General features: G+C 40.5%; 1 protein-coding gene across 3 annotated transcripts in view; it reads left to right on the forward strand.

Moving 5' to 3' along the window:
- The first annotated feature begins 6,528 nt into the window (after positions 1 to 6,528).
- The window catches only part of PHACTR4 (phosphatase and actin regulator 4), a 76,713-nt gene continuing 69,222 nt past the window's right edge, over positions 6,529 to 14,019 (forward strand). Inside the window, exon 1 of one of the 3 annotated variants that reach the window (XM_083369659.1) lies at positions 6,529 to 6,682. Coding sequence is in view for 1 of the 3 variants with exons in the window: in XM_083369657.1 (XP_083225783.1) it covers positions 9,433 to 9,444 (12 nt within the window). In the remaining 2 variants the exon portion in view is untranslated. Of the gene's footprint in view, positions 6,683 to 9,406; positions 9,445 to 14,019 lie in introns of those variants that run through there. The other 2 variants (XM_083369660.1, XM_083369657.1) reach the window with 2 other exon arrangements.

Here is a 14,019-nt window from a genome sequence, read left to right on the forward strand (position 1 = left end):
AGGACTAAACCTAGTACAAAAATCAGCCTTAGAAATTTCTCTCTCTCTCTCTCTCTTTTTTTGGCAAAAGAGGCTTCCAGTTTTGTATCTTCTCAAGTCCTTGAGAAGGTTTGGTGGCTTCTTTTGTTGTTAGAAGATACTATGGTGCCATTGCTAATGGGATTACTCTGCCAGTCTGGAAAAGTTCTATAAGGGAGTTTTTGCCCTGAAATCTTCCCTTGCCATTTAACAAAAACAACAAAGCTAGGAAATGCAAACAACATGAAGGAACATTTTATTATGCTGTGTGAATATATATATATATAAAAACAACCTAAAAAACAATGGATTCAAATATGTACATTGATACTAGGATTTTAAAGATTAATATTCAATTGAAGCCAGTTTTTTTTTTTAGGATTGATGGATAAGCAGAAAAAAGCCATGGAAGATAATTTCAACACACGATTGCAGTAGTATGGTGAGATTACTGTATCATATGCACAAAATGGAAAGATTCAGCACTGCCCACCATGGAGGAATTGAGGTGGACCATCTGACTTCTTTGATTAGAGAAAGGATAATATTTACATTTATTGGTGATTGGAAACTTCTTATGGATTTTTTGCGTAAAAATGAAGAAAATAATGGTTCTGTGATTAGATGGGATAGATAGATTATAAAAAGAATAGTCATGATTTAACTTTAGAAAGAGATTAAAATATGATTGTACATATAATTTCTTTATATCTTTACATCTTTATAATAATAATGTTGGAAGGGACCTTAGAGGTCATCTAATCCAACCCCCTGCTCAGGCAGGAAACCCTGGCGTATACCATTTCAGACAAATGGCTGTCCAGTCTCTTCTTAAAAACTTCCAGTGTTGGAGCATTCACAGCTTCTGGAGGCAGGTTGTTCCACTGATTAATTGTCCCTTCCAACTCTCTTGTTATTATTATAGTTGTTATTATTTTTGTTATTATTTTGATGCACTTATAGGAAATCCATTCTTTGAAATGGCACACCATCCAAGTGTAGTGCCAGTGCAGCTGCAAAGTTTGGAAAAATATAAAATGTCTCAGGGGAAAAGACGATAGGTGTGATTCCAGAACAACTCATGAAGACCATTTCACCTGTGTGTCCTGCAAGCGTGAAATGGGAGCTGTTAATGGAGGAAAAAGAAATGGCAGTGAGGAGAGGGGAAAAATAGAGGCCGTACCCTTGAAAAATATCCTGATTGAAACACTTGAATACTTGAATGCTTGGCTTTCACCAATGACACTTAGGGAGAGTGAGATCAACAAAGCCAAGATGGTAGCCAGAATTTCACGACTGAAGCCTCTGAGAACGTTTTCATTTACTCTATTTAAAATATTTATGTAGCGACCCATCTTTCAACCAAATCTGGACAGTTCTCAGTCAAAGATGACACACAGGTGTCACCTCGGATGGGGGCTCCCATCGTAAATGACACATAAAAGAGCTCATGTTTCTACAGGTAGTCCTCAACTTACATCAATTCATTTAGTACCTGTTTGAAGTCACAGCGACATTGGAAAAAGTGACTTACGACTGTTTTTCATACTTACCACCATTACAGCATCCCTGTGGTCACATGATCAAAATTCAGATACTTGGCAACTGACTCATATTTATGACAGTTGCAGTGTCCCAGGGTCACGTGATCATCTTGTTCAACCTCCTGATAAGCAAAGTCTGGTTCGCTTAGCAACTGTGTTACTAACTTAACAATTGCGGTGCTTCATTTAACAACTGTGGCAAGAAAGATCATAAAATGGGGCAAAACTGACTTAACAAATGTCTCAGCAACAGAAATTTTGGGCTCAGTTTTGGTCGTAAGTCGAGGACTACCTGTATTGCATGCTCACAGCTGCCATCTTGATGTTTCTGACACTCCCCCTCCAGCAGATGTTCTTTTTTTCCACAAAAAGTGCGAACTCTTTTCAAAAAATGGTTTCTAAGCTCTTTCTCAATGTTATTCTCCTCTGAAAATGGAGGACTGAAGAGAGCACAATGCCCACTGCATTCATTTCTTTGTTTTTCATGGGGGGGCTGTTATTTTCCCCTCAGGCATGGCTTGCAAAAGTCATCTTGCTGCTTTGTCAGTTGTCTGTTGCTGCACAACAGCATTCTCTTCCACGGGGGGCAAGGTCAAATGGATTTTGCTAAGAGCAGCAGGTTACTTATTTACTTTGTCCTGGAGTGAAAGGTCCTGAATTTTCTCTGTTCCCATCATTTATTTTTGTTTGTTCTAAGGCCAGGGGGAAAAAAAAACCAAACGGCAATTTGGTCGGTCTTAAAAAATAATGTGTGTCAGAGCAGGCATCAAGCGAGCCAAGACTTTTATCCCCAGAGATAGAAAGAGGAATGACTATGCCAGGATTTTCTCTTTTGGCTTGCTTTAATTCCTTTGAATTATTTCTAGAAATAAATGGGATCCAGTAGCCTGTGAAACAGTTTAGCCTCTGTTTGGGGACAAAATGGAAAATGTAGGACAAATCCATAATCCAAAATTCAAATTCTGCTATTGATAGTGTTATATTATTAAAATGAGACAATTACAGGTAGTCCTCAATTTATGTCCATATGTTTAGTGATCGTTCAAAGTTACAACGGCACTGGAAAAAAATGACACTGACTTATGACTAGTCGTCACACTTATGACCGTTGCAGCATCCTTGTGGTTATCTGATTATGATTCAGGTGCTTGGCAACCAACAAGTATTTATCATGGATGCAGCATCCCAGAGCCGTTACCACTAGTTTGCAAGCTTCCCAGCTGGCTTCTGACAAGCAAAGACAATGGGGAAGCCAGCAGGAGGTCGCAAATCATGGTCACATGATGTTTTGCTTAATGATTATGGCAAAAAATGTAAAATTGGATGCCGCTATGTGATGCCTCATTTAATGACCATAACACTGCTTAACAAATTTTCCACTCCCAATTGTGGTCATAAGTCAAAGACTAACTGTAAAGCTTTGGGGGAGGGAAACTTGTGGTCCTTAAGTAGCTTTCCATCTGATTTCCAAATTACTCTGCAAGTAGTTAGTTCAGACACAATGTCCACAGGTTGTCTTCAAAAAAGTCAAGATGGTACCCCCCTCCCCAAAAAACACATGCATAAAAACCAGGCAGAGCTTTGATCACAATCTTGTGGGTGCAACCTTAACTTTTTTGAATGCACCCTGAAGATACTCCTGAATTCAGACCAGGGGAAAACTCCTTCTTCCTTTCCCCAACGGCCTGCAAGCCTGTAAAAGTAGAGGAAATTGAATTGGTAGGGAAAAAAAGGAAAGATGAAAGTATTAGCCCGTGAATGAAAGAGTACTGTTGGCTCCAACCTTACTGCTTCCTGGTATGTATTCCCTATTTTATCGTCAAGAAAATGCAATCCTTTATAAGACAACTGTGTACTGAACAGAAAGACCTTTGATAATAACCTAAGAATTCATACTCTATTAAATACTGCAGAGGTCCCCAACGTTTGGGCACCAGGGACCGGTTCCGTGCAGAAAGGTTTTTCCATGGACCGGAGGGTGTGTGGTTTTGTGTGCTGCCTGCATCCCACAGATGGGGCTTTGCTTGTTTGTGTGGACCGGTTGCTGGCATGTCGCGGACCAGTACCGGTCCATGGCCCGGGGGTTGGGGACCCCTGAAATACTCTATTCATACAAGTAAAACACTTGGTGTAGCAATTTAAACCACAATACTTTGGACAAACTCTGGGATCTGGTTAACATAACACAATCACCAACAGGCATGATCATCTATGGTTTAGGTTTAGGACAAAGCGTGAGGGTGGTTTCTAAACTGAAGAAGGAATGGTTTCATATTGGAGAAAAGCTTCTTGTCTCACATTTCAGTGAGCTGGAAATGCTGGAAATATGTTATTTAAGTCCTAACATCTGGACAGCATTAATTTGGGGAAAACTTGCGTATGTACATGCTTACCTGAAAGTAAATCCCTACTCCCTTTAATAAGGGTGTAATTCTTTTGACTCTATGTGGGTGAAAGCTATGTTAACTTCAGCTAGTTCTTAGATATAAATGGGATTAAATAAATAAATAGTTCTTAGACAACTCTCACGTATAATTGAAGGCTGCAGCCTGAGTTAAAAGCTCAATGATCTTGTGGTTCAAAGAATATTAATATGTTTCTTGTGATCTTGTGATGAGATTCATTATTCAAAAACAAAATCCTTTGAAGTTATTTCAACTACAGTGCATGTTTAAGAGTTGTGTGTGAACCTCTGTGTTGTAAAGATAATTATGAAGAAGATGGGAGGTTAAGAAGTTTGATAAATAAATATTTGCAGAGACTTTGACATATATGATTTGAGCTCGTTCTATGGCTATTCCATTTTGGTTTAACATTCATGCTATTGTTGAAAGGATTTGGGGAAGAGAAACACAGTTTAAAATATTAGTGAGAGGCTGAGTTATATACCCAAAACCTGGAGAGAATAAAATACTTTGGATTTTTCAAGGACAGAATGTGGCTAAATGGAATTGCTTTGTTAAAAATCTGCTATTTCAGATTTCATATCCTGGATTGAAAACATGTATTTACCCTCAGCTTTTGAACTGGTGCTTTACTGACATAAATGGAAGGACTGTTTAATATGATTTTGGGTGGTCAAGGTTTAACTTATTTAAAAACAAATTGCTTTACTGTAATATCTTATACAAGAAGATGCAATATATTTCTTTTTTATTATTTTATTCTCTATTTGTGTCTACATACGAATGTATGGTTTGTTACAGCCTATCTTTCTCTTTTTCTTATTTTATTATAAATAATTTAAAAACCTTAAGCTAAATAGCATATGTTTTCCCCATTCCCCTTTCTGCTCTACAAATATCTCCTGGGCAAATATATCTACACTTGTAACTAATAGCACACTTATTCCTCAATCTCTCTATGAAGGATGGCATTTTTATAGCCTAATAGCTTATCCACCCAGGAGGGAATGCAAAGCAAAAGGGAGGAAAAATTGACTTGCTGCTTGAAGTCTTTGCTCTGTACTGAAACTCAGTAAAAATGTCTTCACTCAGAGTACAGTAGATTAAAGTAATATTTCCTACGTTTTCCTTTATAACTAATGTACTAATTAATCCCTGAGCTATTTAGAACAGGTAAAAGACTTGTGTCTGTTAAGAAGAGGCTGAATCTCCTTAGCTATCAGTTGCTGGTGAAGTGCAATGCATAGGTGTGTGTCTGTGTGTGTGTTCTCAATTACCACCCACCCACATGGACTGAGAAATAAACCTTCTCAGGCTTGTCCATTCACTTTATTAAGCAATTTGCTGCTGAGGATTATGGGTATTAAAGTAAAACCTGCCTGAGGTAGGAGATAATAACTAGATAATAACTAATAACTAACAGTAAAAATATTAAGTGTCTTAGCAGGAGGGGCAGGAACCACGTTCTTTTTTCAAAGGTGCTTTTTTCTTTTCTCCTGAGGCAACTGTACTTTCTTTGTTTTTCCTGGAAGATCTTTCCCTTCTCACCCAAGAAGCTTCTTCAGTTCAGAACTTCTTGGATGAGGAATGAAACGTCTTCAAGGAAAAACAAAGGAGGTCCAGTTGCCTCTTGAAAAAACAAAAGCAGTTTTGGAGCAACCATGTGCTGGATGACCGAGCATCTCCATAGACACGCTCTCCTTCCTTCTCACCAGCAAACCGCCGAGAATCAAGTGGGCACTTTATAAAGAACAGTAATATTTTTATTTTAGTTCGCTGATACCTCCAGAAGATGGTAGAGGACAGGAAGGTCTGGAGAAACATTGTCCACAGGGTCGCGATGGGTCGGACACAACTTCGCAACTAACAGCACAACAATATCTTTATTGCGGCAGCAACAACTTTCCTAAGGAAAATAATCATACTGTTATAATAATAAGTTAAAACTTATATTCCCGCAAACCACATGTCACGTTTCCATGGCTCGGTAAGATCATCGGTCCTCTTTAGGGCTTTTTTTGTCATAAAACGCTCAGAACGGAGTTCCGGCACCTTTTTTGGATGGAACCTTGTAGGGTAGGCAAGGCGGGCTGTATGACACGTGTGAGTTCCGGCACCTTTTTCTTTTACAAAAAAAAAAAAAGCACTGGTCCTCTTCATACAACACCCGCACAGCTTCATTCATTCGCCATACCCTGCATCCGAGGGTGGCTAGGATTGCACGGCTTTATTTGTTCTCTTTGGGGGGGGGGCGTTTCATTTTTCTCCCCTTCTCCGTTCTGCTTTCGAAATAAACGCGCAGCTAAAAGAAAGGGGGGAAAAAAGCCCTTTTTAGCCGACGCCCAGCTCCCGGTCCTCAGCCGAGCCAGCCGCTCACCTCGACGGACCTCACCTGTCCGCGCCGCCGCCGCCGCCGCCCCCCGCGGGGGAGGGCGTGGCCTCCCCAGCCCCTTCCCGCCGGACTACACGTCCCGTCATGCCGTGCGCCGGCCTCCTCTCCCTCACTCTCTCTCTTTCTCTCTCTCTCTCTCTCCCTCGCTCGCTCGCTCTCTCTCTCTCTCTCGCAGGAGCCGAACTTCCGGCGGCGAGGACCTTGAGCCTCGGAGGGACTCTGCGCCGCGGCGGGAGACGGGCGAGGCTGGGGACGGCGGGAGGCGAGGCCGAGCCGTCCGCCGGGAGTGGCCCAGGTGAGCGGCTGCTCTCCGCCTTTCTCAGGTGCGTGGGACAAGTTCGGTCCGGACGGGCTCCAAACTCGCCCCTCCCAGGAGGGGGAGGGGTCTTGCGGCGACCCCCTCCCTCCCCTCAATGCGGGCTCCACTCCAGCCCATTTGGACTGGGCGAGGGTCCCTCCCTGCCCTTCCTTCCCTTTCAGCGACCTCCGGGCTTCTCATTGCGACGCCCTCCCCCCTCCCCCGGCCCTTCCCTCCTCCTCCCCCTCCTCCCTTCTTTCTGCACATTCTCCAGCCCTCCGCTCAGCCCTTCTTCATCCCCTTCTTTGCAAGCTTCGCCCTCTTCTCCTCCACTTTGGCTCCCGGGACTTTTTATCGGCCCCCCTGCCCGCAGTTGAAGGGCGGCCAGGGCACCGATTCTCGGCTGCTGCTGCGGCTGGGGTGCATGGTGGGGTTTTGTAGTGCGAGGCATCCAGAAAGTGCGATGTGTGTGTGTGTGTGTCTGGGAAATGTGCTCCGAGGCATTCAGCAAGTGGTAGTGTGTGTCTGGGGGAATGTAGTAGCACAAAGTGTAGCACATAGCATCCAGAAAGTGATACCAATGTGTTGGGAAGGAGGGTAATGTTAAGTTAGTCCAAGGCATCCAGAATGTGGAGCGGGGGAAGTGTAGTCCAAAGGCATGGGGACAAGTGGTACCGGATCTGTATGGTTGGGGGAGGGGAAGAGATTGCTGGGAGGGGATTTTCTCTTGACTTCATAGTTATCCTTTGGGATTCACTGCCACAAGATGGTTTGCAAAGAGGAATCTGCATAGATAAAGAAGGATCGTGTTTCTGCAAGCTCTTTGCATACGCCTTTCTCAAGAGTGCATGTTACAAGAAAGGGAACCAAAGGAAAGAGTCCCTCTCCCCCCACCACATCTGGACTGCCAGGAGGAACCAAAATGTGACACTCCAAAGGTTGATGGCCTAATCCAGCCCTCTCCTTATTGCCTCTCTCATGCCTTCTAGGCATGTATACCTAAAGATTAAGTTTCTGTATCTCTTTTTTCCCTTCTGAGTCAATGGTTCTCCACCTTTTGGGGCAAGCAGCACAGTACTGAATATTGCAGTTATTCGGCGCCTCATCAGAAAATTAAAAAACGTATATAGGTATTTTTAAATGTGTGAAACATGGCTTGAGGGGAAGTTACACATTTGTTTTTAAATAACTGCACTGTATTGAATATACTGATTATATTTTTAAAAGTATTGAAAGGAATAGCCTAAGACAACAATCTTGGGGCACACTAGAAATAAGCCCATGGCATGCCTGTGTGCTATGTCATACTGGTTAAAAACTATTGCAATAAATGATCTATTATACCAGGCAAAATTTCTGAAAATGTGATCACTTACCTGGGTGCTTTAAAGTGGAATTTCTAGGAGCATCTGTTATTACTTGTGAGATTTGTCATTACAGCCTTGGGACATATTTCATTATTGTTATCTGTTTGTCAGGATCTCCCTCTTTCCCTGTTATTTTTATTTCTCTATTCCTGCCTGTTTTTGTTCTCTGACTTTATTTCATGCTTGTGAATATGGAAGGTTGTGGTGGCCGCAGCACAGGATTAGAATTCCTTGTGGTTCCTGTCTCCTTGTGCTGCAAGGGGAAATGCCTGAACCTTTGGGAGGAATGAAAACTTCATTTCAGGATAGTCCACCATTAAATCTTCCCCATCCCAAATCCTTCAGTGATTTCCATACATTGCCAAAATATGGGAGGGGATCCAAAGTTGAGCTAATCTTTATCGTTTTATCCTTGATCGTTTTGTGGGAAAAGAAGTACAGTAATAGGTTTTGAGAAAATGAAGAACATGCATGTTAACTAGGTCAGATGAATTATGCCTCCTGCTGCTGTGTGCTGAAAATCAAGAATGAAAATAATTACAGTGATTAGGTAGGAGTAAGTGCAGCTTTCTGTAGATTAGTTTTCTCTAACTTGGTGTCCTCTGTGTATCTTAAATTGTAGCTGTTATCCTCCCATATTGATAAGATGCTGAGTATTTTTAGTTGCTGGGTTTGGAAAGAGAGACAGCAGAGGACTAGTAGAGAAGAAATGTGGATTGTCACACAGAATCTATCAGGACTGTATTTTGTGATTGTATCTTTCCATATGTTCAGATTAGTAGCCTTTGATTACTCAGATTTTCCATTTAAGCTAGATAAATAATAGATAAATTTAAATCTGTGGAAAGCCAGTTTGGTGTAATGGTTAAGGCATCAGGCTTGAATTCTAGTTCTGCCAAAGGCACAAAGCCAGCTAGTTGATCTTGGGCTAGTTACTTTCTCTCGGTGCTATGAAAGAGGCAATGGCAAACCACTTTTGAAAAGCCTTGCCAAAAATACTAGGGACATGTCCAGTCTCCAAGAACCAGAAATGATTGAACATAAGGGAAAAAATCTGTACAGTACTATAATGGATAAAAGGATATTGCTTTTATATACAGAATATATATACAGTAGCTCTTGTTAGGTTCTGGTCTTTGTATTTGTTTGAACTATGATAAATTAAGTGTTAAGTTCTAGTGGGATAGCTAAGCAAGTTCTGTGGCATAACCAAAGCTAATTAAAGTATTGTGGCATAAACTTACACTAATTCATTTTTTTTAATGCTCAGGAAAGAAAGATGGATTACATGAAAGTGTCAATGGATATCTGAAACTGAACTGTTGTTAAATGAATGAGGAATAAATAAGTGAAATTAATGTAAAGCCAGGGAAGAAAAAAAAATGAAGATTAAACATTTGGCAATGCAATGCAATTCAATGTATGTAGAAATAAAGTTTACATTTGTAAGAGGAAGGAGTTTCTTTTAGGTCTGCAGCATTTAATGAATGCTCAGCAAGGAAATCTGTGGGATATATAGACCCTCCCAAATTCTATCTATCTATCTATCTATCTATCTATCTATCTATCTATCTATCTATCTATCTATCTATCCTTGTTGTAAAAGTTAACATTAAAATGCTGAAAGTTGTATAAGTATATTGAAAATATGTATGCACTTGAATGAATAATATTTACATTAGCTAAGTATATCCAGAATTGTAACTATTATCTCTTGTAACATCTTGTTGATCTTAGTGTGAAAGAAGAAATTGGTGGCACTTCATTTTGCCAAATTATTACCTCTAATCGCTGCAGCTCTGTGTTGAATGTGACAACAGTCTGTAAGAGCAATTCATCTTTCTGATGCAAAGAAAAAAGAGAAAGAAAGGGGGGGGGGGAGAATAAATATATTCTGGGACTGTAGCAGCCATAGTGTAAAGAAATTGCTTTTCTAATGTTTATTTTTAGCTGTTAGTCATAGTCACTGATTAGAAAAGTTCGTTCTGATAAGGATGGTTGCTTAGTACTGTTGTTTGGGGCTAATGGTAGTGATGTCACAAATCAGTGGACTTAAGCAGAAAAAATATTTCATTTCCTCAAAGCTTGTTGCTGTATTTTGAAAAGCTATTGAAAGACCCCATGTCATTTATGACAAGAGGCCTCTCTAAGTAATATGTTTGTATCTTAAGTTGGATTTTACGGCATGAGTAAGGGATTGCAGTAGGATGAAAGGAAATGGATAGCTGCGAGGACAATTTTGTAAGTAGACCATCTCCTTTTGTGAATGCATCCACTTCATTCTTTGAAAATTCCAACTGCATCTCTGGTCTCCAAAAATTGGCTATTTTGGTGTAGGTTTTCTGAAGGTATGAATTTTATGTTGACTTCAATCTAGTTAGGAGGTCTAACTAAAGCTTGGCCCTGTGGCCTTGCTAAAACTTTATTGACACAATGATCTTTGAATTGATCTCTGTTGGTTGGTCTAGCTTCTCCTGAGCGGTGGCTGAAAACAGCACACGCTCTGTCTGAAGAGCATTTTTGAGTGATGTGAGCCAGATTGTGTACCAGAATGTGTGAAGTTGCCTTAAACAAGGGATAGACTATGTTCACATAAATAGCAAAGCTAGGAATTTTTTTTTAAAAAAAATTGTGGCGTAATGAATGAGTCCCCATGGTTGCTTATGTTAATTTATGGCTAGGTCTTTGGTACTTTCCAGATGTTTTGTATCGTACAACCCCCTTACCACATGCCATATTGGCTAGGATAAATGAGAGGTGAAAATTTAAATCTCTGAAAAGCTAGGTTGCCTTCTCTTGCTTAGATTGGTTCAAACATTTTATTTAAATACAAAATACATAAATAGAAAGGAAAATGAAGATAATGGGAAAATAAAGGAGGAAAGGGGGAAGAGAGAAAAGTGGAGGGGGAAGGGGGAAAAAAGCATAGACTTCCTACTCCTTTTGGTGCAGTAGAATAAGGTAGCAACATAAGACCTCAACTTTTTTCTTTTGCATGATAATGTACTGTATCCATTTCTATAACAGCAAACCTATCTAATCAGCCAAACCGAAAATCAAAGTTTCATTTTTTTTCCACCTCAGGCACAAAGTCCAAAAGTGATTTCCAAGTAGAAACAAAACTAATTGTGTTTTTTTCTTTAATCAAAGCAGTCAGTTTAGCCATCACTGCTAACTCCAACTTTTGCAGCCATTTGTCCATTGTGGAAATCAAAGTATCCTTCCATTTTCATGCATAAAATATTCTTGCTACCATCAACATGTACACACACACACACACACACTCAAAAAAATTGAGTCCCAGATATATTCATTTTAAAAAACTGCTAAAACCACTGATCTCCAGGATGAGAAAAAAACTTTATTGAGTACTAAGCTTTTTTTCTCGTCCCAGAGATCAGCAGTTTTAGCAGTTTTTTAAAATATATATATGTGCCAAGTATAGGAGGTTTTATTTCCCTAGAATCTAAACTGGGGAATTCTCTTCACCTGTTTCTTAAAAGATTCTTAGGAATGACTGTGTTAGTTAGGAATGCCTTGTTCATGTTTGTCTATTTATTTATTTATTTATTTATGGAAATGTATGGGGCCGCCTGACGCAGTCTCAGTGCCTCCGGGTGGCTGTTCATGTAAGTGGGTGGGAGCAATCAATTCTGTAGCTAGCTATTCCATTTCTGTGTTATTTAAAAAAATTGCCTGCCAAGAAGCATGGGAAATGCAGGGCTGATGCAGTGGTTGGGTGAGATGCCCATAGTTAGCCTGGTTTTATGGGAGCGCTCTCTCTCTTTTTTTTTAATGTGAAATGGGTGCAATGAACCTAGACGAGACTTTTGGAGAGAGAGGTCAAGTCAAGCGAGACCAAGGTTCAACTTCACTCTTAGCTACCGAAGCTCCCTAATTCATTGTAATATCAAGTATTCATTTATCAGATTTATATCTCGACTTTCCTCCAGGAGATGAAACAGTAACTGGTTCAAAGTCGGGGAACCTCTGTAGCTAAGAGTAAAGTTGAACCTTGATCACTCTTGACTTGTCCTCTCTCTCCAAAAGCCAAATATTGTGCTGCTGAAAAATAGCATTTTGCTGCTGGATTTTTTGTGGTATTTAATAGCCACAAGAATGGGTTGGGGAGAAGGGGCTAGATACTCCATTACTAATGCAGAGGGTGTGGTCTTCTGCTAAGATATGCTTGCTGACTATGTATGCTTAGGTTGTATTAGGAAAATAATATTATAATGTTAGGATACATAAAAGCTAAGTGCTAGTCGATCCCTTATGCAGGGATATAAAACACAGTGAGATCAGATGCACTAAGTATTGTGAATTGTGATGCACTATTTGTATGTGGTTAAGAACTATGCAACGATGTTGGCGGGGCCATGTAGAAATCAGATGGGTGCTGAAGAGGAAGTGCAGGAATGAGAATATAAAGTGCATCTTTTTTGTGATATCAGTGTAAAATGCCAGTGTAAATAAGGGAAATCAGGAATGAATTTAAAGATGGGATGCAGTTTTGAAGTGCACATATACACATGAGCATATCTGACACCATCTGACTCCTAACCAGAAATCTCTTCCCAGTGTGCAGCAATTCCTTGATCCTGACTTCATTCTTGTTTAAGGACTGATGATGATGAAAAGCAAAAACAAAAGAGACTCAGTATAGTGTGGTTTTGGCTAAGGTTGGTTAAAGCATTGGAGTAGGAGCAGGTAGACCCATGTTCTAGTCAACACTTAGCCATAGATACACACTGAGTAACTTTGGATTCCTTCCTTCCTTCCTTCCTTCCTTCCTTCCTTCCTTCCTTCCTTCCTTCCTTCCTTCCTTCCTTCCTTCCTCTTCCTTCCTCTCTTCTCTCCCTTTCTTCCCCCTTTTCTGTTTCACCCTATCTCACAATTCTTTTAATTTGTGCCTTCCAGGAAGTGTTGACTCCTTGCAACTTCCTGGACAAATCCCTTTAATTTTCTTGGCAAGATTTTTTTTGAACTGGTTTTACCTTTTTTTCCTAGAGCTGAGAGAGGAATAGCATTGTTAGAACTTAACAGCCTTCCATTTTCTAGGGGGGGGGGTGTCCCTTAACTACTACACCAAACTGGTTCTGTTGGAAAACTAGGAGGGAGCAATAGTACATACATCACTTGACTCTGGTTATAAGAAAGCAAACAAGTAAGCAAACAGGTTTATTTATAGCAGATCTGTTATTGCCAGATTACACCTGGACAACTTCCATTCTCTGTCTTGGGTAGGAAAGATTGGAATGATCATTTCTAATTTCCCACAATTCCCCTGATGTAATTTTGCTCTGCATTTTGTGGGAAAACGGCCTCAAGCTGCCTAGGGCTAATTGCAGTCCTGCCATTACTACTAAAAGTGTTTTTAAAAAAGGGAGTTCTTGAGACAGTTGTGTGTTGTTAGCCTTTGGCTTTTATCAGTTGCTGAAGGCAGGGGCCACTGTGGACTTTGTGGTTTATTCATGCAATTTAGTGGGTGTGATGTTGTTGCATGACTTTTCTTCCGCGATGTCAAGAATGCACTTTTGCAAATGCTGTACTCCTTTTATCCTTGTGTCAGTGGTATGCAGATTACAAAGTAGAATTTGCAGTTGCATAATTAAAACTGAGCTGTTGTCAAGCTCTGGCCTGATTGTGCACTAATTCTTGAAAGAGGAGGCAAGGCAGTGGAAGCTAGCTGTGAAAGAAATCGAACAGGCTGGCTGATTTGCTAATGTTTGCAAACCCTCTTGCACAGAGACACACTGTCACCTGAGACCTAAGTGGACCGAGGCACTGTATACATTGCATAAATAAAATATAGACTAGGGAATTAGTGCAGACAAGACCAAATCAAATTACAAACCTTTAGGCCAATAAAATGTGCTACTGCCTGGTCCGGTTGCCGGTTTGTTTGCTTTGCTGACTGTGCTGGGCATGGTACCCTCCCAAAGTGACCAGTAGTTTGAGGGTAAGAAAAATTTAGTAAGTTATGGAAAAAAAT

Source organism: Vipera ursinii (assembly GCF_947247035.1).
Source record: "Vipera ursinii genome assembly, chromosome: 9".
Taxonomy (NCBI): Eukaryota; Metazoa; Chordata; class Lepidosauria; order Squamata; family Viperidae; genus Vipera; species Vipera ursinii.